Source organism: Anser brachyrhynchus, assembly GCF_964034855.1.
Source record: "Anser brachyrhynchus genome assembly, chromosome: 1".
NCBI lineage: Eukaryota > Metazoa > Chordata > Aves > Anseriformes > Anatidae > Anser > Anser brachyrhynchus.
This window is the reverse complement of record NC_137694.1, coordinates 81939514-81964241: the sequence shown is the minus strand read 5'-3', so window position 1 is coordinate 81964241 and position 24728 is coordinate 81939514. Positions and strand designations below refer to the sequence as shown.

The 24728-nt window shown below is 38.0% G+C and overlaps 1 protein-coding gene and 1 long non-coding RNA gene across 2 annotated transcripts in view; one reads left to right on the top strand and one right to left on the bottom strand.

Annotated features, from left to right (window-relative positions):
* Positions 1-438: 438 nt before the first annotated feature.
* Positions 439-24728, top strand: LOC308201074. Its single transcript, XR_013956022.1, has 3 exons — positions 439-4348; positions 22001-22125; positions 22898-24728. It is a non-coding gene; the product is annotated as an uncharacterized lncRNA (long non-coding RNA).
* The window catches only part of LOC308201011 (uncharacterized protein), a 52796-nt gene continuing 46389 nt past the window's right edge, over positions 18322-24728 (bottom strand). The window contains exons 8-9 of the mRNA XM_080607717.1: positions 22050-22118; positions 18322-18530 (exon numbers count right to left, since the gene is read on the bottom strand). Of these exons, the coding sequence (XP_080463843.1) occupies positions 18399-18530; positions 22050-22118 (201 nt within the window). The 3' untranslated portion in view covers positions 18322-18398. The remainder of the gene's footprint in view (positions 18531-22049; positions 22119-24728) is intronic.

Genomic DNA, 24728 nt, shown 5'->3' with positions numbered 1-24728 from the left:
AAGATGGATGAAAATTCTCAATTACAAACCTAAAATCTTCGGGCTACCCACAGAACTTCAATGAAATCTTACCATTAATACAAATGAATAAAGAAATCTATTTTTAAGTGAATTGCAGAACTGACAAAATGAAGAAAAAAACTTTGGTTAAAATTTTTTTTTTCAATATTTTGTTGACATTTTTCCAAAATGAAAAAAGAAAGTTTTCAAAAATACCCAATTTAAACAACTTTTTCTCATAAGATTTGCACCAGTAAAACCTCTTTACAAAAAAAACAAGTTTGTGAAAATCTCTTGCACCAAATAACAATTCACAAGTCATTGTGAATCCAAATGCTGAGTGCACACACCCTAGTAAAGCCCAGTCTTTTCTTTCTGAATGTCATCATTTTAATAGTAGATCTGGGTGAACACAGACTTCAAGAGAAGCTAAAACAAGAACCACCTGAACTGAACAACAGAAGAACTGATAGTCGGAAGCTGATAAGAGACACACAGGTCTGATTTTTTAGAATTTTCTTTCCCAGCCCCAAGCACACTTCTAATTTTTTGAAGCATAAATGAGGAGACGATGCTGGATAGGCAGGCAGTCTCTTTGTTTAATTGCTCTGTTCATCCTCTATCACATGAATACTGCAAGGAGGGAAAATACACTATTCATCAGATGAATGCCCATTTCAGTTTGCTATTTGGACTTCTAGTTAAATATATAAGAAAAGTTTTGAAGGCCTTCTTAGATTCTGATGGATTTACAACTGAATGGACTGAGACTGATGGGTAAGTTATTATATGCTAATGGTAAAATGAGGTTTTCCTTTTCAGAGCTTCTAAGAACTGGGTGGTTAAGAAAGAGAGGAGGAACTGGGCTTAAGATACAGAGATTATGCCAAATATAAAGCAAGATTGTTCTTCAGGTTACTGGGTTGCAGTGAAATACGTGTTGAACCTCAGCCCATTAACCAAGATGTTTCACTTCACATTTTAATCAGAACTACTCTCATTTAGAATAGAGCTGAATTTTGTTATCAATAATAAGATATCTCTCAGAGTTCATCATCATTGTTATTAATTAAATATGGATTAATATTAATAATAACAATGACAAACTCGGAGGGATATGTTATTCATAATTATTAATAATTAAAATCATTAATTGCTATTAATAATATTGATGAACTATAAGGTATATGTTTCTTCCATATATCTGTTACCAACACCCAAAAAGTCCATTTTAATTTTTAACCTTGAGGAGGTTTTACCATGGATATTTAATCAACCTTAGTAATTCAGTAGAGCCATATGTTGTTACAGTAGTTGTATGTATGTTTTACAGTGATTAAACCCGATTATTTATCTACATAGATAAACATTGCAGTATATTGCTTTTCTTTTTAATCTGATCCAAACCGGAGGATTAAATAAGACTGTGCAGATAATTAGACTGTGATTTCCTGTCTCAGGCCACTGTTAAAACCTTCATGATTAATAAAATGAGAACTCATCCGAAGAGTAATATATGAGCTTCCTTTCTGTAGAATATTTATTGTTAAACAGGAAGAAAGAGGCCATTTCAAGAGATATAGTACCCACCCATATCTATTTCCTTTCCTCATCCACATATCAGAAAAATTATAGCAGCTTGAAAGCTGACCTGATTAGGTTCTTGCCCTTGGAAGGCTGACCCACACTAGTTTTAAAAGTAACAAAGTGAAGAAAATCAAACATATATAACAGTAAATTCATTTAATCCAGTTAACCAATACATTTAAAAGAGGGCTCTTCTGTATTAAAAATTAATAATAAGCCTGGTGCTTATATCCTCTGTATTTCAAGCTAATTTTTCAAAGGGGAATGAATACCTATGTAAAATTAAAATAAAAATTCTCATATTTAATTTTCTGTTGGACATGATTACAGGTAACCTATTCCATTTCCTTGTTGGTTTTTGGAACTGATCCAAGCCACAGTGAAATCAATAGAATTTTTTCAGATTAATTTTATGAGGCTTAGATTGGACTCCATCCTGAAATACCTAGGCAATGCCACTCTTCTCTCTCTAAAGTCCAATGGGGAAAAAGGTTTTCCACTTAAAAATAATTAAGATGACCCCATGAGAATGATTCCCAATGTCATTATATTTATAAAAGGCAGTATACATTATAGCTTATTATCATTATTCAGTTTTAATGAGTGGACTATGATGAAAGATCCTGGATACTCAAGTGCTTTATGTGTCACCCTCCCACAGAGTATCAAGTGTCACAACAGTATCAAGCACCACACTCTTCAGTGACTCCGTCCAGTTACCTTGCCTGAAAAGAAGACACTGCTTCCAGTCTAAACTGCAAGTATAAACTCATACTTTCTGTATCTGACTATTTTTATAGATCTACAAAGTAGAGTTAAAATTAGAATTAAGGGTTTGGCATAGTGGTCACATGTCAAAAAGCAAACAAAATGAGATATTTTTCATATTAGCAACTCATTTTTTACTGCCGTCAGACAAATCTGGCCCAAGTTTAACTGAAGACTCAGAGATACCTGGGGTCTGTACATTGCTTTCCCTTATGCTAAGTGATCCCAAAGTGTGTTAATCTATTTTAATTAAATTAAGACTTGTATATTTCACAAGAAAAGAAAGGTGCCTTCAGCCTCTGCTTTTATGTCCATGCCTCTCCCTGTATGATCTAGCTTGCTTAGGTATTGCAGAAATCTCAGAACAGGAAGTGGAGCTGAGTAAATAATTTGCCATGAATAATTTACTTAACAATTTTAGTCTTTATTTCCTCAAGTCTTTATTTATTTATTTATTTATTATTTATTATTTTATTTTATTTTATTTATTTAGTCTTTATTTCCTCTGCTCATGAGCAGAACACAATTTCCTCAAATGTACTAATTACTGGTCAGAATATAGCTAGATACTTCCCTCTCCTGGTCTAATCTGTGCAAGGGCCAGCTACAGTGCAGTCACTGCTACTTGTCAGCATAAGTAATATGCTTATGCTATAAGCATAAACTATATATAAACTATGATGGCAAAGAGGCTACAGAAATTAAAGGAAGAAGAGTGAAAAAGTGAGATCTCTCTCTGACTGGAGTGAGGGTCCCTCTCCCTTTAACAAAAGAAGCCAGATGTTGTTGGCTGGGCTGTCTTTATAAGTATTTAAACTAAACACTGACTTCTTATTTTAACTCTGAAGACTGAAGCTCTGCTTTTTCTTTGGAATTCTGGGGAATGGAGCTGGAGCTTAAGGTCCCATTTTCAGAACTCAAGCATTCACTGCAGATTCATCACTCTGAACACCCAAAACTTAGCACTCAAAATTGGTCCACAACACTTATGGGCTTTTCTTCACGCAATGTGTTGTGTAATTTCTTATTGAATTGGCTCCCATGTGCTTTTTATCAGGAGAAAAAAAAATAAAAAAAATAAAATGAGGCAACATAAACTCAGGTTCTGTGAAAGACAAACAGGATTAAGAATATTTAAGTTTACGCCCTTGATTTGCCATAGGGTTGACACTATATCAAGAAAATTCCTATCCTGTATGAGGCAGAATTCTTATGAAGACTGCAGAAACTGGCTATTCCACAAAGCTAAGAATCAAACATCTAAAGGTTGCTTCAAAAACTTGATCTTTTCGAATTAATTTAAATTGGGAACTGGGGGATTTTTAATGCTACACATCCACTGAGACAGCATCAGGGAACAAAAGAGTGGAGTCCAAGCTTGTTAAAGCAACAGTTAGGGCACAGATAAGCAAGATTATCACCATTATGTTGAGTCCCAGAAATTGTGAGTTCAGCCTCCCTGAGACTCTTGGGCTTCCTTTTCTTCCTGAAAAAATATTTTTGCAATTCTTTCTTTCTGCATGCTAATCCTTTGCCACTAAGGTCAATGGAGTCACAAAGAAATATGGCAGGGACAAGCTATAGAGCATCACTACCAAAGCTCCTACTGAATTTAGAGACATGTCTGGTACAAAGAACAGCTCCTAGTGGGTAAGAAAAAATGTCTTATTGCCAGGCCCCCAGACTATGTCCTTGGCATGCTCCCAACATCACATGGCCTAAAGGGAAAATGAAGTACCAAGAACTTATCTCAAACTTTGCTCCCAGCACATTCTCTTGTATTAGCGGTAGATGAACAGATCAGTCATACCTACACTATGTCAAGTTAGCACTAACACTAATAAAAATCTATTCTATTGTGACAGAAGGATTCTCAAGGAGATTGGCTTTCACCTATTGAACAAATCCCTTTCTTATTACCTTGAAGAGTAAGAGCCAAAGTTGCATCTATATCTTCTAGGTATGCCTGTTGGGAAAACTCAAAGTCAGCAAGGTTGGTATCTTGTAAAACACAGCCACAGGCTTATCCAGTATCCGTGTAATAATTTCCAACAGAAATATGTGCGTCACTGGTGGTTTTCATGTATAGTTTATTGTAAGCAGAGCTCATTTTACAGTCTGTGATGAATAACAGAAAGCAACTGACAAGATGCTGCTGCTGTGGGTTCAGGCATGTATGTGAATAGGATGCTGTTTCTCAGAGTGAATGTTAAGTGGTAGCTCAAAGCTGCATGGCAATGTTCGTGCCTCAGATATCTCAGTGGATTCTGTTAGTGAACACTGGGATTGCTAATCAGATACAAGGGCATTTTATCCCACATAATTTGCAGGTTTGTATAACTGTTGTTTTGTAATTATCCAGATGAAGCTCAGCCTCCCAGAAATGCATTTAAAGATAAAGAACGACAGCTGCCTTGCATATCTATTCAAAAAGCCCAAACATGAAATTTGTGATGAAGGGAACTGATGCAAAAATAAATTTAGGCTCTCTGTCTTAATCTTACAAAACGTGACATGCTTCATTCGGCATTTAGAAGACCAGCTTAATGCAGCGGCATTGGCAGTGCAGCAGGGGATTTTCTCAAGGTATGTACATGATGTCTGCCTGCCTATCTCTGATTAGAATCAAGATCAACGAAAGTAAATTCTGATTAACTCTAATGCGCAACCTGCTGTCAGGAAACTCTTTGTAGTTTGAGCTATCTTTTACAAGTAAACATCTCCTGCTGAATTTCTTTGCTGATGTCAGTGTCAAGTTTCTATGCCATCACAGCATTAGGACTGGTCTTCAGATGATAACATGAAAAGGAATAAAGACTGGCATTCACTTGCAGGGTTTCAGTTTCATTTTGCTTCCAAAGGAAAAAGCTACTCTTTCTTTTTTCCTGGTTTGAAGTGGATGAAAATCAAAATTTGGAAGTGACAGAGAGGGATAAATTTGCTTTATTTGCAATTGTTTTATAAATTTTCCTTCAACTCATCTAACTGATGTGATAGTCAGCAGAAACACAAAATCACTTCATTGCCAAGAATAGGTGATTAGTTTCAAACTTGTATTTGATTTTCTTCTCCTTGAAACACTCTGCACTGGAGTTGTGGGCTTATCTGTTGCAACACTTGATTGAGGCGCTGACATCTATGGCAATACCTTCAAAATCAAGCAGTGTGTGGTCAGGTTAGCTCTGTCAGCAGACCTGCCAAATCACATATACTGGGAATGAGACTTGAGCAGACGATTTGTTCTTGCCTTTGCTTCCATCCAGACCTGAATCTCCCTGCAGGGAGGTCTGCCTCCTGCTCTGGCAGGCACAGGTGGTTAGCCCAACCCGTCAGCCTCATGCTCCAGTAAAGGGGTGATCCAGGGCGGGCAAACTGCAGCCACACTGAGCTCCACCATACAGAAGAGAAGGTGCTTTTTCTGATGGAGTTCAGCACTGAGTACCTATCCAGGGAGGACTGGCCAGGTGATTGCTTGCCTTGCTCGGGCCTTCAGGGGACACTTCAGACTGAATGATCATGATTGAGCAAGTTGCCCTAGGCCAGCTGAGCCTCACTAACAAGGTGGGAAGATGCTCTTAGCCCATCACCAAGATGAAGTGAAGCACATTCTCATAAATTTATTTCATTAAGGATTTAAGATAATGTGTATTATCTCAGGCTGTCTGTGGACTAAAAGCACTCAAAGGGACAGTCACGGTACTCAGCAGTTGTAAGGTAATTACCTACATATCAGTAACTTGTCTTTGGGGATTGAAGGGAATGGACAGAGGAGGCTGTCTGCAAAACTCTGCTCTGTGGAAAGAGAGATGGATGCTTTGCCTCTTTACAAACAACCCACTTTCCTTTAGGATTCCCTCTGCCAACCTTGATTTTTTTTTTCAATGTGTTATCAAACTCTTTCCCCTCTCACTTCCCCATGAAGTGTATGAGCTTTTTGACTCCATCTTTGTATATCACATTTCTAGAGAGTCTTTTACTACCTCTTACTTTCTCTTATGTGATCCCTGTTACTTCTTTCACACACACTGTCTTGGGTGCTTTCTATTTCCTTTTTCTTGCTGCTGCAAAGGTAAGCAGATGTTGATGAAAAAGTGACAAAACCTTTCCCTACAACAGCTCGATGATCTGCTACAAGCTCTACTGAGCTACAGACTAGGACAGAAAACTGGAGAGGTGTCTCACTCCAGGAGTAGAAAAACTCTGAAAGGTAGATACAGGCCTGTTATTTTACAGGAAGTAATTTTTTCATATATATGTACAAATATAAATGGTCACCCGAATTAATTGATTTCATTATTTTCCACTTGTACAAATCTCTCTGTAGGATGTGAGCTGTCATCTGTATGCATCTGAGAACTGTTTCATGAACTATCACAGTGGCTAACACACTAGTCATAGAATCATAGAATGGTTTGGGTTGGAAGGGACCTTAAAGATCATCTAATTACAACCTCTCATGCCATGGGTAGGGACACCTTCTGCTAGTACCCTGTCAGTGTTTTTGATTTTTGAGTTTTTTGATTTTTTGATTTTGATTTTTGATACAAAAAGGCTACACGTACTACTGTATTGCTGAGTTTTGGGCAAGGATGATCTGCGAGAAAGGAAATCTGTGTTTTAAAACACTACACAATCCAGAAGTAAACACAGAAACCCCCAAAAGATCTGCAATATCACCTGTTTTGTGATCCTAAAGTATCTGAACTCTTGATTTTCCCATTTCCCATGCACCATTTTTTGTCATTTCTTGTGGTATGCTGTCAAACGTAAGTCATCAGTAGAAGTGAACAAGAATTTTCATGTCGTTTACCTAATTAATTTGGTCCTTTAACAAAAAATAGCCAGATTTCTTCAAATGGATTAGAGCATAAACATTTCCAGCAAGAATTATGTTTTGTTCAAGTTTCCAATTTGTTTTGCTCATGTATTAATGAAGGTGAACTTCTTCAATCAATTAAATATTGTCAGAAAATCAGTCCAGAAATTTCATACCATAGATGAATTCCTTTCAAAATAAAAAGGAATATTCTGATACAAGTCATTGACCACTTCTTTCTCAAACAAATAAACAAAAAACCTAGTCTCTGTCTTCTAAGGATCTGTTCATATACCTAAAAGTATTTAAATGGCAGAATTAGAGGTGTGTCCATTGTGTATCCAACGTTTCATTTCCAATTTTATTTTTCAGGCCTTATTCTTTATTTTACCCACAATTATTTTTTAAAAGCTGGGTGAAAACTCAATATTTAAAGTGAGTATTCAGTTTCTAAAAAGAAGTTTGAAATTTTGCAAAATATGCTCTGCTTTTATACAGTGTCACAACAGACACTTTACTGGACTTTAAAATACATTCATTCTAATAATACAGCAGTCCTGGAAATCTTAATGTCATTCTGGCACTGAAATCCTCACTCCTCCATTTATGCCAATGCAAAGCACTCATATCACGTGACTTTACCTGTACTTTTATGAGATGAAAACAGAAGTAATTTCTCCTAATTTATGAACGGCTTATTTCACAAATAGGCTTTACAGGAACACTTTAAAGCATGCAAAATGTCTTACTGAAGATAATAACTAGCCCAATCAACACTCACATAACAAGCAAGCAAACATAATCATCTCCCGATACAACTTGGAAATTCCAGAAAATTAATTTTTCTTAAATGAAAAGTCATTTACATTAGCAGAGAAGAACACAAGGAATATAAGGCATTTTTGTATGCACTGCTACCTACCACCTACATAGTCTTATAAATTCAGGCAAACAAAGATCCTTGAGTCATCCCAGGTTGTGGTTTCCCTAGCCCTGCGTTCAATCAAATTCTTACCAAATTAGCCATATAAATGGTATACTGAGATAAAGCAAGCAACATGAAGATTAAATATTCTGACTACAAAAGGGAAGTTTTTCCCCAATTCAGCAAGCACAAGATCAGACCAAAGTTCATGTTTCAAAAGTGAATCTATGCAGAAGTAAAACTGCATTACTCTATGCAGGGAGATAAATTGCACTTAAAAAGTTGCAGTCTCAGGCAGATCCCAAGGCACCTAATGGCTTCATTGGTCAAAACCTTCATGCCAGCACCAGGAGCTAATGCATTAACACAACACAGGACCAGAACACTGCCTGCAGCAGCTGACTCATTCAACAGGAACACTGCTCAAACAGAGTAATGCATACATTGTTTTGCTTTGTTAGATGTATGGAAAGAAATGATGACTTTTTATATTTTTAGTAAAAAAAAGAAGAAGAAAGATACCAATTATAAAATACTGGAATGACATAAGATAATGATCCACAAGAAGGATAATATTATCACAGCATAAGTATATAAGGCAACAGACAGACAATACATTTTCCCTTGGTATGCAAAAGTGTATCATTTTGGCAATTCTAAAGGACGCTAACAGGAAGTCATCCTTTCATCAGACAGTTGGTTATCAACAACTGCACTTAGTTTAATTATATTTTGACTCTTAATCATGTTTCGTGAAGCACGTAGCATTTCCTTTTCCTTTTGTGAATTCATATGCCATTTACAAAGAAGTATATGGTATGCACTATTTTTCCTGCACTTTTAATGATTACATTTCCCTTCATACTATATTCACAACAGCGATCCAAAATAATCTTTCATTTCTCTCTCCAGCTGTAGCTCTAACAGCTATGTCAGAAGCAGAACCATGAAATCAGCTGAGGTGAATTGCAATGTTCTTCTTCAGTTATCTGAAACTGTATTAAAGGTACTATGGTATTTTAAAAATCTTTTACTGTAAATAAATTCACTCAGTTATCATTTGGTCTTATCCATACTATCAGGTACTAACTGCCCAAACTTACAGAACAGACCAGCAATGTTTGTAGGAAAGTTTGAAATTGCTAAGCTTTTTAGTAGTTAGGTACATTCTCTTCTACAATTAACAGAAAGTGTGACATAATTCCCTACATAGCTATGAAAAATCCAGTAAGGTATTAAAAATATAAAGTAAGACAATAGTTACCATAGTGAAGAGCAGCAGCATCAGATTTTTCGTATTTGTAAAACCTACTTTGAGATTGCATATTCAAAGTCACTGCAGACAAAGACAATAAATTTCTAAAATTTTCATGCTGCTATGCAGGAAGGAAGTTAGAAAAATTGTGTGAGGCAGAATGGCAGCAGCAGGTATACCGTATCAGCACAACTCAGTGGTGCACCTGTAGAAAGGCTGGAAGAATGGAGATTGAATCATGCCCTCCCAGGCTCCCCTCCTGCAAGCACAAAGATTGAGGAATGAGTCCTTATACTTTAAGAGGTGATTTTCACTCACTTTGTGTATTCAGCTGAAGCAAGCCATATGACATTTAGCCACTTTCTGATCTAACAGTTTCTTAAATAAAGCTCCCCATGACAGAAGGCAAAGTAAGGCTCTACAGACACTGCAAAAGAAACATCTACAGACATCAGGAAAGAATCCACAAACATTAGGAAAATGAGAGCTTAAGTCCACTAGTATTCATGTCTTTTCAGCTAATTTCATTTTTTTTCTTGGTATTTCTATGAAAAGTAAACACTGAAAGTTCAGTCATAGATCTTGACTCTTCTCCAATCTTAAAATCAAAGCCACTCCAAGTCCACAAGCATTTGCTTTCAACAGACACATGTAAATATATCTCAGTTCCCATCGCCTTACAAGGCTTAAAATTCAAAATAAGCTTTCTCAAGGCTCTGGGACAGGGTTTGAACAAGGAAATAGTAAGTGCCTTTTAAATTTAATGATATGTTAGATTTAGCTGTAACACTGTTCCCTTTTGTCTGACCCTTCATGTATCTTCACACTCTGCAGTCTGGGGAGCATTGAGGGGTTTCTTGCTGTCTATTTGCCCTGCAAGAGAGGTGCTGAGTACCTGGGGAAAGGCTGAGCTGGTGGACTGATAGGAAGATCAGGGTTACAGGTGAACATAGCTGGAATGCTATAAAAAGCAACAGGAAACCTGTTTTGTAAGTGAAGATAGCATAGAAAAGCGGCTGGGGATAGTTTCATTTCTTAGAAAACTAGTCCTGTTTTCATGTCTCAGCCACAGCTCATCACCTGAACAGCCATCATCATGGTCCTGCATGCTTTACTGCCACCATTTCAGCTGCTCTTTTCTTCTTTTCTGGGCAAAAAAAATTGTATCTCAGCTCAGGTACCTGTGAGTAGGACTTCCGTAACACCAACAGAACAATGGATTTATTCTAGGCAAGGATCTGGCTTCCCATCCTGTCACTGAAATACGAACTAGAGCTGCAGCTTTGAAAAGTACCACTTATTACTGACACTGAAGTAGCTAGCAAGACTGAAGCAGTTGAAAACTGATGTCTCAGAAAAGCATTTTGGCGTATTCCAGGCATTCTGTTTAGCACTATATTTGTGCCAATGTGATTCCACATGTAATTGAGAAAGCTCTTCTAAGGCATGTGCAGGCCTCTTTCAACAGAAACACATAAATCGAAGAAAAAAAAGTCAGAAAAAAGTCAAATTGATTAAGAAAACTGAGCAGACAGAAAGACTGAAAAACCACAGTGCTCTAGTGCACAAGAGAAACTCCTGTTTGAAATGAAAAAGAAATCCCTCAGCCATTCTCTTGGCTGTGCAAAAAGCAGAACAGGTCAAATGAAGCTTTCAGTTCTGAAGTACATTTTGCTGTAGAAGACCACTCTCAGTCCTGTTTTTTTTTTTTTTTTGACTGTCTGTTCATACCCTAACTCCACACTCCACTAACCTAGACAATGATGCTCTTTAGGAATGATGATGGTCACTGGTATCACAAGAGATCCAATAACCCATGTAAACCTCTAGGCATTACACAGCACCTCTTTGAGAACCAAGATGACCAGGAACAGCAGTGGCAGCACAGAGCGCAGGATATGAGCAATCATATCAAGCAAGCAAGGCTTTTTGGGGGCAACCAGGAACCAGAGCTTATTAAGCAGACTATGCCTAGAAGAGTTAGGACAAGAAAATGTCAAAAAGTAGAGCTGAGGAGAAGAGTGTTTCTTCAACAAAGCAATAAGTGTCAAAATATGCATGTCTACTAAGGGTCAAAGGGAAGATGGCTTGTCTGGCAAGAAAGCAAGTCAGACCAGCAGAAGAGCAAAATGCCACATGGTCACTGAAATGACAGAAAACCAAGACCATGCCAGAAGGGCTAACATATTCATTGTAAGACCATAACACATTCCTGAGAGGAATGGGGAGTGAATGAACACAGGCATTGGCATAAGCAGTCACTTGCAGTTTCCCCAAACTAATCGTTAATTCCACCACAATATAATTCATCCATATAGAATAGAAATCAATCTTTTGAAGCTTTCTACTCTCCTCTTACCTGCAAATGGAAGAAAAAAGATATCTTGATCTGCAGTAACCTTAGATTTTTCTTTCTCCTCACCAGAATCCCAGGTCTCCCCAAGTTCTGGGACTTTGGCCTTTCATTCTCACTGAATACCAACCACAGGCTGCAGCACATGAATATTCTTACAGTATTAAGGACTAAAACCTTCTTCTGTTAAACCTAACCATGTTTCTAAGACACTGTAAGAGAGAAACCCACTTCCAGTCACTCTCTGCTGTTTGGTCTCCAACATGAACATTTTAATCTCCCAAGTCCTCTCCTCTCCATTTCCTGTAAAGGATGCCTGTGGCATTCTACAATCACAGCCTCCATATTGCACAGTTATAGGGAGAGTGGATGGGTCACCCCATGAAGTAGAATGGTCCTAATATTTAAGGTATTGAGGGAGATGAGAAATATTCTTTTCTCTCTTTGTCTCAGGCTATCCAAAACAGTTTTGGAACACAGTTAGTGAAGAGGGCCCCTCAGCTGTGACCCCAGTAGGTCACAGAACCATGTTCTACCATATGCCCTGTCAGGGCCAGTCAAGCTCACCAAGCTCCCATACTTTAAAAGCTTCCAATTAGATTTCCATGCCTTACATAGGGATGCAAGTCTTATTCAACTGCACAGACTGAGAAAAAGCAACAGAAGGCTGAAATGGCAAAAATGGCAAAAATGATATGGACATCGGACTTCTAAGCATACTACTTTGTAAAGGTAGTGAAGATCTTAGCATGCAAGTAACAGAAGGGCAGCTCCTAGTAACCACAATAAAAAAAAAAAATAGCAGTCTGGGACAGATAACTGAACTACTTTCTGCAAGGCTAAGCTTGAGGAATAAACAGTATAAAAATCAACAACCTTTCACATTAAGGTCAAGTGGTTGTTAAAGTGGTGTCTGTAAAGTCTGTTCTTCTATTTTCTACCTGATTTTCCGCTGATTCATAACATTGCGAACAGCAGACTGGATCACTCATTTCTCTCCCCAGTGTACTTTGTGGTAACATGAAACTATATGCAGCATAGTAGTTTCTTTACCTAGGAGTAATTGTTTTTGGTTTTGTTGTTTGTTTGTTTTTTTTTTTTCTGAAATATTAAGTATTTTCTTAAATATATTTGTCCACATTCTAAGGAAGAACTATTTACAAATTACAACTGCTTTAGGAAGAATATTACTAACAATAATTTCACGTGGCAGTCTTGACACACCAAAAAAGCAATGCTCTGTGTTGCCCCTAGCAAAATTTTAACCAATAGATATATTGAGAACAGCTGAACAACACAGAAAAAAAATGACCTATGTCTAATTTAAATTTTCACAGATTTGCAAACAGTGGCACCATGGCTATAAAATGGTAATGTAGCACATTCAGTTCTGTATTTAATGAAAGGACAGAAATACAGACTTCTAAAATGTTTTCATAATATATGAAGGTGGGCAGGATGGGTGAGATCTGAGCTGTCTAAAGTCTCTGTGCCAGAGAGTCAGCTAACACAGATATTTAATGTGTATGCTGAAGGAAGACTAGCTGGAGGAGTTTTGTGAGTTTGTTGTAGCTGAGGATGGATGTTTATTCTCACAGTTCTTGTTGAGGTGATCAGCTTTGATGATCTCTGTCAGCCTTTTACTGGTTTAGGTGAAACAAGCAATGGCAATGTGAAACACCATAAGGGAGGCCCATATAAAATGCTGAGGAGGAGGAAAGGAAGAGAAAGAAAGGAAAGAAATCCAGGGAAGAAACTGGAGGAAGAGAATTGGGATCACTCATATTTTCTCTTCAAATAGCAAGCTATCACTAAGAGATCTAGGTCTTTTTCCTTGTGATAACAGGAATAATTTACTGATAATTTACTATCTGCATATCAAGCTTTGATTAAACTTGGGCTCCAATCAGCTTTGTATATGTTGCAGGGATGAATCTGGACAGTATGTATCTGACCTATTTATTTGACTATTCACATAACCAAATCGGCCACAGTTTTCTGACAGAATAGGACCTTAGTCTTGCATATACCAGTTTTGCCTATTTGCTTCAATTCAGGACATTCAGGCATTTCAGTACCACATCTCAGGCTCTCTCTTCCACATCACGCTGTAGCAAAAACAAGAGAGTAGCTGCCAAGCCAAGATCAGCCAAGAAAATAACATTTTACTTTACTTATAGAATCAGAAAGAGTATTATGCAAAATTCTGTGTTTACTCTAGTAAGCAAATCAACATCAGAAAGAACATCTGCAGCATTCTCTGAGTCTAATCCCCTCATAGCAAAATCACAAGTGTTGGCTTTTTTGATTCTTTAAAAGCAAAACCGAAAATCCAGTCCTTGTAATCTTCAATTGAGCCAGTTGGTTGAATGTAAGCGCAAAGAATGAGATGTCTTACCACTGCCTGTAATCTAAATCTAAAGAGACTAAACCCACAGAGATACATTAAAGTCAGGGAGCAAACTGCCCATCAGGAAAGCAGATGGCAAAATAAACAATAATGCAGAAAAAAGAAAAAGTACTAAACCTCTTGCTGGCACTTAATAGTAACATGTGCAGGACAAATCTCACCAGGGTAGAGAATGTTAACAGACTTTTTGTGACAAAATGAAATAGAATTATTTGAATTGACACTTATGCTCTTATAAATCTGACCCATACTATGGGTCAGATTTCATACTATGAAAATACTAATAGCATTTGCCCAGGGGCTTCAGCCTTAGCTTGGGATGCTGAGAGTTGCTTTCATTAGGAGCTGGCATATGATGGAGCCCAGTGTTCCCGACACAATCTGGCTTCTACAGGGAATCCTACTGACTCACAGACAGGAGGAGTCACCCAACAGAGCACAGTCTTTGTGCACTTCTCCGAGCCTATTTCTGCCAAAACTCTGGCCCAAAGGTCCATCTCCAGGGGCTCTCCTTGGGAGTCTGTGCTGCTGAGCCTATCCAGGGTATCACTGCTGCATCTTTATTAACTTTTTCTAGGTCAGTTTTCTCTCTCTCCTTATTATAGTTCTATCAATCAATGCTTTAGCCTTTCTGTTTTCTGTGTCAAATCCCTTGAAAATTTTCTGTGCTGCATTCGGCAAGACAAATTCCATGTATCAGGTACTGCTTTTGTTGTGTGGACTACTGTATCATAAAAAAAAAAAAAAAGCTCAATGACTACCTTAACATATTTAAAAATATGATTGCTATATTGACCCACTTCATTGCAGCAATGATCTGTGTATGTGTACCTTTCCTAAAGATATATGAGCACACGTTAGAGAAAATGCTGTTTTCAGCATGTACAAAGTCAGGACAGGAGACTCTCTGATATGAGGTTCTGGTTACTTGGGGCTCCATTTGAACCGCCATCTAGTAGTTGTCTGCAGCTATCTTGCCTCCTGTGGTTTAGATTCACTTTCCTGGGAGCTGGCTTTATTGCACAGTATCACAGAACCATAGAATGGTTTGAATTGGAAGGGACCTTAAAGACCATCCAGTTCCAACCCCCCTGCCATGGGCAGGGACACATCCCATCAGACCAGGTTGCCCAAAGCCCCATCCAGCCTCGCTTGAACACCTCCACAGAGGGGGCATTCACAGCTTCTCTGGGCAACCTGTTCCAGTGCCTCACCACCCTCACAGTAAAGAATTTATTCCTAACCTAATCTAAATGTACCCTGTTTTAGTTTAAAACCATTACTCTTTGTCCTATTGCTACACTCCCTAACAGAGTCCCTCTCCTGCTTTCTTGTAGGTCCCCTCTAGGTAGTGACTCCCTCAGCCTGTCTTCATAGGAGTGTTTAACAGCACCGGTCCCAATACCACTCCCTGGGGAACACCACTCGTCACTGATCTCCACTTGGACATTGAACAGTTGACCGCAACTCCTTGAGTATGACCATCCAGCCAATTCCTTGCCCACCAAGTGGCCTATCAGTCAAATCCATGCTTCTCTGATTTAGAGACAAGAATTTCATGGGGGACAGTGTCAAATGCTTTGCACAAGTCCAGGCAGATGATGTCAGTTGCTCTTCTCCTATCTGCCGGTGCTGTAACCCCATCATAGAAGGCCACCAGATATTTCAGGCATGATCTGCTCTTAGCAAGGACATGCTGGTTGTCACCTAACACCTCCTTATTTTCCATGTGTCATAGTACAGTTTCCAGTAGCATCTGCTCCATGATCTTGCTGGCAGAGGTGAAACTGACTGTCCTGTAGTTCCCCTAGTCTTTTTTTTTTTCCCTTTTTCAAAAATTGGGTTATGTTTCTCCCCTTCAAAGGGGAAGTTCCTTCAGTCCCTGGAGCACTGTACGAGAGAACAGGCATAAAAGGGAAAGAGGTTACTCTTTACTTTTTTTTTCCCCCTGATATTTTTCAGTCAGCCAGTCACTTTCCATGTGCTTACCACCATCACAAGGAGTGCCAGCAGACCTGTTGAGTCCAGTAAGAGGGAGAAAAATCTCATCACAGTGTCCATAATTTGTATATCTTGCCAAATGAAGTCCGTCCCCCCCCCCCCCCCCCCCCCAGTTTTAAACTGTCCTTTTAAAAAAAGCCTTCTACACATGGCTATCCAGAAAGACAATTTCAGAACAAGATCATACTCTGGTCCTTTCTATCCACCCCTAAGAACTTCTTTTTGCCACAAAGGTAATTGCAAAAACAGGTTCCAACAGCTGACCTGATCCAAGAAGGCAGAAACATCAATACTTCTTCAGCCTCTGACCTTTCTCTAAATAACTCTAGTGTCCTTTACTAGTATTGCAGTGACCTCTAGGGGTCTGATCCAAGCCCACTGGTTTCATTGACCCTTACTGACATTTGCTTATGTCAGACTTCCAAAAAAAGTTTTCTAAGCCTGGAAGGATGAGTATTTAATGTATAGATAAAAAATCCAATGTGTCTGATGAGAAGCAGAACAGTCCAAATCTTTCCGGCTCAATGCTGCTGATGTCTGCATGGTTGAAAATGAACTACCTCGGGGTATATGAACCCCTGGTGTTAGTCTGAATGACATTCATGTCCATTTACTTGAAATCTAAATCTGTTTTATTGCATTTCATAACCATATGGAAAATGACAGCATCTCTTTATGCTGAACCAGAGCAAAAACTTCCACTTTTTACACATTTCAGCACAAAAGGAACCACTTTCACTTACCCAGGAGTACTGCAGATCCATATCAGTTAGGGAATAAGTAAGATGTGGGTAATGAGAAGAGCAAGTACAGTTTTCCCATTCTTCTATTTTTGAAATCAAGAAATCACAAGGACAGAGCTGGTTATCAGGAAATGGCTTCCAGTCACTCCACAAATGAAATTCAGCTTCTGAATGGATTGAAATTGTTCCTAAATTGTTAAATTTGGAAGTATATGATCGTCCCAAAGATGCAGAAATAAACTCTGCCCTAGTCTCAGTCTCTTCTTTTCTCCTCACATTGTCTTTCCAGATCTTCTTTTCCTGATTTTTTTTTAGTTTCATGCATGAAGTTAATGCTTCTTCATCCTCTTCAGAGAGATAAGTATCTTCTAAGGTATCTTTAAAAATACAAATACTTGTATTATAATGTGTTGCACTTCAAACAGAAAATAACAGACTTTTTTTTTTTTTTTAATTGGTGTATGTTGCATTTTAAATAATGAAACAGCCAAGAACTACATTAGAAAAAATCTTCATAATTAGGGAGATGGAAAAGATTTTGTAGTGGGTCAGACATCTGAGCCAAAAGCAAGATTTATTCTCCATTTTGTAAATTTGTGTCATTCCCTCAAAAGCCTGGAAATTTGTACCATTTCTGCAATGAACATAAAAATTTGCTAATTAGATGTCATATTGCTGCAATAGTTGCAGAGAATGTGAATTTAGCTTAAATACTGGAAAAAGTTCAGATGTTTTTTCTGGATAATTCCTCTCCCACATCTTTCCATTATGAATGTCTTAATTACAAAGTAATTGCTGAAATCTAAATTTCCTCATGTGTTTCAGCTCCAAAAATGACTTGTTTGGAGTAGTGGTTCATCAGATAATTTAAACTCAATTGCTGGTATTAGCTTTAAAATAATCATAAATGCCGATGCATTCTACTTCAAATGTATGCACTGTTAAATAAATGTTGGCAAAATAAGTTCAGATGAAGAACTCCTGCACAGTCAGACCAGTGATCTGTAGGAGGAGACTCAAGAAAATAACCTGTGCTCAGCATCAGTTTAGAACACCACGTCTTATGGTCTAAGGCAATCAGGTATGATGAGATTGACGTTCGTATCATTCCACAGACCTTCTTGCACTCCCAGTTGCTACTGACTCATGGATTAACACTGAAAGTTATCTTTGCATTTGTGAGTTTTGCCTTCCTGATATGAAACATGATACAAAACCAGGAACTACTCTTAAAAACAAATTGTCCTCAGCATGAAGGCCCCAGTGTTATATAATTCTATTTAGCTGAAATCCCCACTTGCAAGATATACCGTTACAAAACTCAAGCTAGTGTGACAGGAAACAGGTTTTCACATTATGAGGAAGTCAGCACTATCACAGTGCTATCACAGTAACATCTATCACAGTGCTATCACAGTAACATCTCAGCTAGAGTTTGAAAATCATGGGTGGAGAATGACGGACCAGGAGAGGATTGTTTATAGTTATGCTCAATACTGTGACATTTGCCAAATGTTGGAAAGAATGCTGATATGATGCTTTACTTACTGAGGGGGATCAAAACATGTTTGACGTCCTCCAAGCTTTGTGTGTTGTTTTTTTTGGTTCGGACCAATTTCTGCAATCGTTTTAATGTTCCCATGGACTCTGCTTTATCATCTGATTCTGTAGCCTGGCAAAAAACCAAAGATGTTAATAGTATTAAAACCTCATCAAACAAACAACAACAAAAAAAAATCTATGGGTAACCTGGTGCTTATTTTGAGAACAGGAAAATCTCATCTTCAAAGAAATAATTATCTTCACAATGGTTTAAAACTTAGGCATTTCCTTGCCTGTGACCAATAGATACAAAAAAAAAAGAAAAGGCAAGTCACAAGAGACATCAAATTTTGATCAGTGTTTGTATTGCTATTTACATATTACTTTAATACTCCACAAATTACTTAATACTTAATTCCAGATTAATTCTAGAAAGAATTTTAATACTTATGTCTACTATGTTATCCAGAATCATTTTAAGTATGCAGAGAAATCCCAGATATGTCAAACTACTGCATTTAAATATGTATGGCAGTGTATTCTGAAATACTGATTGGTATAATTTCTTAAATCAAGGCTTTACTTTCTTTCCTAGACTAAAGGGCAATGGCATAAATGACAATTCAGATCTATTATTGTGCAGTTCAATAATGCCCAATTGGAATAACTCAAGGTTTGGGTTTTACAGACTCTTAGAGAGGAACTTAGTGAATACGTGGCCATCTCACATGCTTTCAAGTTGTATTAAACTAGCAGTTGTCTTGCAAATCAGTCCAGAAACAGTTGAGTTCTCTTTCAGTCTGACTTAAAATCCTCTGTGCCTTCTTAGGGATCTTGTAAATAAGGACTAAGCAGATCCACCTTAAAGCTCTAGTAAGCTTAGGGTCCTTTTACAGCTTGTATCTGAATATTCATCGTCAACTGCGGGTCAAATCCAAACATTGTTAGATTAGTCATGTTCTGATTTATTTCAAGCCCTTGTCTCCTCTTCCAAATTCAGGATAGCAGGACTGCAGTTTTAGCTTATTTAAGGACAGAAATTGAAGTATAATTTTTCAGTCTCCCATTGTGTGATGTCTTTGTAAAATGAATCACAAGGGACTTAAAATGCTAATATTGCTCTGTTAGATGAGAACTCTCGTAGCAATAATCATTTTTTCACTTATAAGTAATGATACAAAAGCAACATGATGACTGAGGTATGATCTGGGATTTCCATCACGGAGACATCAAGATAAATAGAAGATAATCTATTCAGATAATTTTTTAATGTCAAACTCTAATCCTCTTTGCTTTTCATTGGGTAGAGTCTACTGTTAGTGAAACGTCATATGCACTTAATAAATGCTGGAACCCTCTTTTACAAAGAAACAAAGCTCATGCAGTATCAGTTAGTGATGGGACAGCTTTTAAATGTACAGTATTTTATTTTGGTTTATCTAAGTATTAAAACCCAGAAGTTTAGGTTCCTATCCAAAAGAAATAAAACATTCTTTTCTGTAGAAACCAGATAGACTAACAAGTAAACTGATCATCCTGGTCTCACACAATTTAGGTGTGTTTTCCTGGCAAGCTTCAGCCAGAGCTTTTTGAGTGTTAAAGCTTTTTGAAACTGTTAAATGTTACGCTTTGGTTTCAAGCAACTTTCTTCTTGCTGTTTGTTTTATCTGGAAAGTAGCATCTCTGGTTGCTACTGTCCACAGTATGGCAGAAGGAAGTACAGTGATACTGGTTGGACTAATAATGATGGATACTAATTTGGAGTATGCTACTTTCCAGTACCTTCTTCCTCTGTGCAAGGGGAATGATATTCAGCAAGGAACACTGGGGGGATACTGGAAGCCAGTACACAGAGCAATAAGACTCCCCACACAAAAATTGTTAAGTTCAAACACATTTAAAGACCTTTGCCTTTGTTTTTGTTGTTGTTTGTATGTTTGTTTTCCTCTGTGTTTTAGGGTCAGAGCATTTGTTTGTCTGAATATTAAGCTATGCTTGTATTTTGCACAATTAGTGACCAAAGCTATCTATAATTAAAGAATCATAGAATGGTTTGGGTTGGAAGGGACCTTAAAGACCCTTTAGTTCCACCCCCCCCTGCCATGGGCAGGTACACCTTCCATTAGACCAGGTTGCTCAAAGCCCCATCCAGCCTGGTCCTGAACACCTTCAGGGATGGGGCAGCTTGTTCCAGTGCCTCACCACCCTCTGAGTGAAGAATTTCCTCATAAAATCTAATTTAAATCTCCCCTCTTTTAGTTTCAAACCATTCCCCCTTGTCCTTTGTCTGACTGAGCAAAAAGTTACTCTCTGCCTTTTTTATAAGCCCCCTGTAGGTACTGAAAAGCTGCAATAAGGTCACCCCTGAGCCTTCTCTTCTCCAGGCTGCACAGTCCCAGCTCTCTCAGCTTTTCTTCATAGAAGAAAGCTCCTGAAGCTATCTATAAGCTAAGGATTCCCTCAAGAATAAGAATATTCTTTATTTCACTGCTTAAGACATATCAGTCTTGCAAAATGTTGTCACACTACAAATAAAAAAAACAAAAACAAAACAAACATACAAACAAACAACAACAAAAAAACAAACACAACATTGTCCAAGAAAAATCACAAGCTGTGTTTTAGTTGCAAATAATTTGCATGAAGTGTACATGAATAATTATGGACAAAAGTATACATTTAAAAATGTACTTATCAATATGTATTACAGAGAAAGAGTTAAATTGTGTCTGGTAAACAGTTCTCAGTTTATCCTAATATATTCTAAATACCTTAGAAATCCTTGCTCACTGAGATGCTGTAAGGATTGACCTGGTGACAGAAATACAGCAATTTGAAAGCTAAATGTAAAACACTGTTGGCCTGATTCCAGCTATCTGTCCTGTAGAGCACTCCCTTTACTGGGTGTAACTGCATTAATTTCAATAAAAGTACTTGCACAGCATGTCACTTCTCAGCATAAAAAATTTAGTCATGGCAGAGTGTAGTCTTTGTGATTTTCCCTGAACTCGTTTGCCTTTCCCAAAGAGCTGTAATGATTTGATCATGACTAGTTTTGCACTTATATTCAGAGTACAATATAATAGTAAGAAGGCAAAAATTATTGCATGCTTATTGTGTCTATGGTGCTACTATTATTGTAATGTATAAATTTTTTGAAAGTTGCAGTAATATTCCTGTTGCGCATGACTATTAAAGTAGTACATGATATAGAACGTTCTACCATATTTGTACACAGAGTTCTGTAAAATTTGGATAAATTTTATGTTAAAAATGTCAGTAAAGACACAATCAACCAATACACAAACAAGTACTACGTAAACCTTTTTTGTATGCTCCTGCCCATATATACCAGTTTAACCTTTAAATATTGACATTACTTTAGTCTGTTTCTCTAGCTACTGAACAATAACTTCAGAGCCAAACTTAGCAGGCTAGGATTATAGGTAGATTTTATCTCGTGGAATCACAGAGCTATAAGATATTCTATAAAAGATGAAGAAATATGATTAATAGCATGAATTTGGATAAAGATCTTTCAACTTTTAGGGAAGCCACATGCAGTAAAGGAAATCCTATTAAAACATCATGTTCTTTCAGGCTGCTATCCACTGATGAAAAAAAGTGAACAATTTTCATGGCAACTCACCATTTCACCATCACCAGCTGCTCTTGGATTGTGAACTCGTGGTGGAATCCACTGCTCATAATTTATCACCTCGATGGTAAGAAAAGTAAAAAAGAAAAAAAAATGCAACATAAATAATTACTATCATGTCATTGAATACAGGTTGAGAGCTCAGCAGTCTTTCAATGAAGTACTGTGTGCATACAAAAGCAATTGCTGACAGACACCAGCTGCTGACACCCAGTGAAATCAGTTTGATATCAAGCTGTGTTAATTTCCTCAGCTATCTGGGACATCTTGGAAGCATCAGTGTATGCATTAAATCATGGGATGCTTGGATCTCATCCTAGATCTTGGCTCTCCTTTCTGTGTGAGCAGGAAAGCCCCAGAAGTCTTTCCTCAGCAAATCCCTGGTTGAGGAACAAGTGTCACTGGTGCATTTCTACAAAGAGCCTCATTCATTTTGCTTCTTTTTTTGCCAGAAATGCTGAGCCCCAGGGGTGTGAGTATGAATTGGATTAATAATGCAGAGAAAATGGGATGGTCCTCAGAACTAAGCAAAGACAAGACTATATACACTTTCATCATCTGCCCACAATCCTTTTCTTGGTTGCAATGTCCTCGTGAAAGGAACATCGTGAGAATACACTTTCCCTGGGGCACTGATGAAGTCCCTGGTGGGCAAGCCTGACAGTGCTTATAGCTTATCAGTGAAAGTAATGAACGCTAGCCTCTTTTCTTCATGAATATGAATGACACTTTGAAGGCTGAATGCAACCTGAGAATTTATGTGAGAAATGAGGCATGAAACATTTTTGAAAATGTATTAACCCCAAACTGTATTACTTCATATTTTATTTCTTTCCCAGTGTGCTACAAAGAGCTTGAGCTATCAAGGGAGCCCTGCTAGACATGAACAAACAAGAACAAAGAAAAGAAAAATAAATGCAGATGGTAAAGCTATTTTTTATGGTAAAGTTCAATTATTACAGTGTTTCTCATGCTGTGTCCCTCTACCTGTATTTCTGTTCCAATCTCCTGTTTTCCATTGTTTACAGACTGAATGGAATGGAATGAAATGAGCTTCTAGTTAGGAACTGGAGAGGAACTAAAGTTTTCATGAGGCACTCAGAGAAGTTTATTTGCTTTAGAGGGAGCTAAAATATTCATTTATTTTAATTGTTCTTTTTTTTTGCACATTTGGCTCTTCCATGTCTCATAGAATCACAGACTCATGTCACCTCTGTGGAACATCTAGTTAGAGAAGGTTTGCTACAGCAGGTTGCCTGCGTCTGTGTCCTGGCAGATTTTAACCATCTCCAAAGATGGACATTCCCTGGCCAATCCGAGCATCCTCTTCCAGCCACCCTCACAGTTAAAAAAAAAAAAAAAGTGCTTTCTTTATGTTAAAGGGAATTTTCTGTATTTCAGTTTGTGCCCATTGCCTCTTGTCCTATCACTAGGCACCCCTGACAAGAGTTGAATCTCTTTTCTTTACTCTCCCATCAGGTATTTATACACATGGGTTGGATAGAATCATAGAATAGCTCAGGTTGGAAGGGATTTAAAGATCCTTTAGTTCCAATCCCTCTGCCATGGTCAGAGATGCCACCCAGGGCAGGTTCAGATCAGGTTGCCCAGGGACCCATCCAACCTGGCCTTGAACACCTCCAGGGATGGGGCATCCACAACCTCTCTGGGCAACCAGTTCCAGTGCCTCACCACCCTCTGAGTGAAGGAATACCCCTGAGCCTTTTCTGTTTTAGGCAGAACAAATCCAGCTCTCTCAACTTCTTGTATAACAGGTGTTCCAGTCCCTTAACCATCTTTGTGGCTTTTCACTGGATTTACTCCAGTATTTCCTTGTTTCTCTTGTATCCAGGAGCCAATAACTGGATTCAGCGCCTGTATGGAGTGGGTCAGCTCACCAGTGCTGAGCAAAGGAGAAGGATCACCCTCCTCAGTTTGCTGGCAATACTCTGCCTAATGCAGCCCAGAAGGCTGTTGATCTTCTTTGCTCCAATGACACATTGCTGGCTCATGGTCAGCTTGGTGTCAACCAGGACTCATTGGTCCTTTTCTGCTAAGCTGCTTTCCAGCCAGTTGGCCCCTAGCCTGTACTGAGGGAAGGGGTTATTCATCCCCAGGTTCAGGACTTTGCACTTCCCTTTATTGAACTTTATGAGGTTCCTGTTGGCCTGTTTCTCCATCCTGCTGAAGTCCCTCTGAAGGGCACAACCCTCTGGTGTATCACTTTCTCTGCTGCTCACAGCTCACCAGCTGATGAGTTGTTAACTACATTTATGTTACTATTATTATGCAAACCCAGGGGTCAGAATTCCTTATTTGCTCATACTAGTGGGCTGATTAATGTAGTATTATGAAGAGTAGACATGATATATGTTTATATAAATTCAAAAAGCATTAGAATACATGTGCCAAAAGGACTGATATCAATATTTGGTACAGGTCTTGCTTTTCACAATTCTAGCACATCAATTTAACAGAAATGTGTTTGTTCAGGAAAACAAAATGTTTTCTAAGTAATAAAACCCATATGTTCATCATAATGAAAACTACGCACAGCTCAGGTAGTCATCAGTCTTCTTTTGAGCTTGGCTTTTAAAATACACAGGTATATTGACCATGAAGTATATGGTTGGCAAATTCATACTGAATGGAAAAAAGAAATATGCTTGA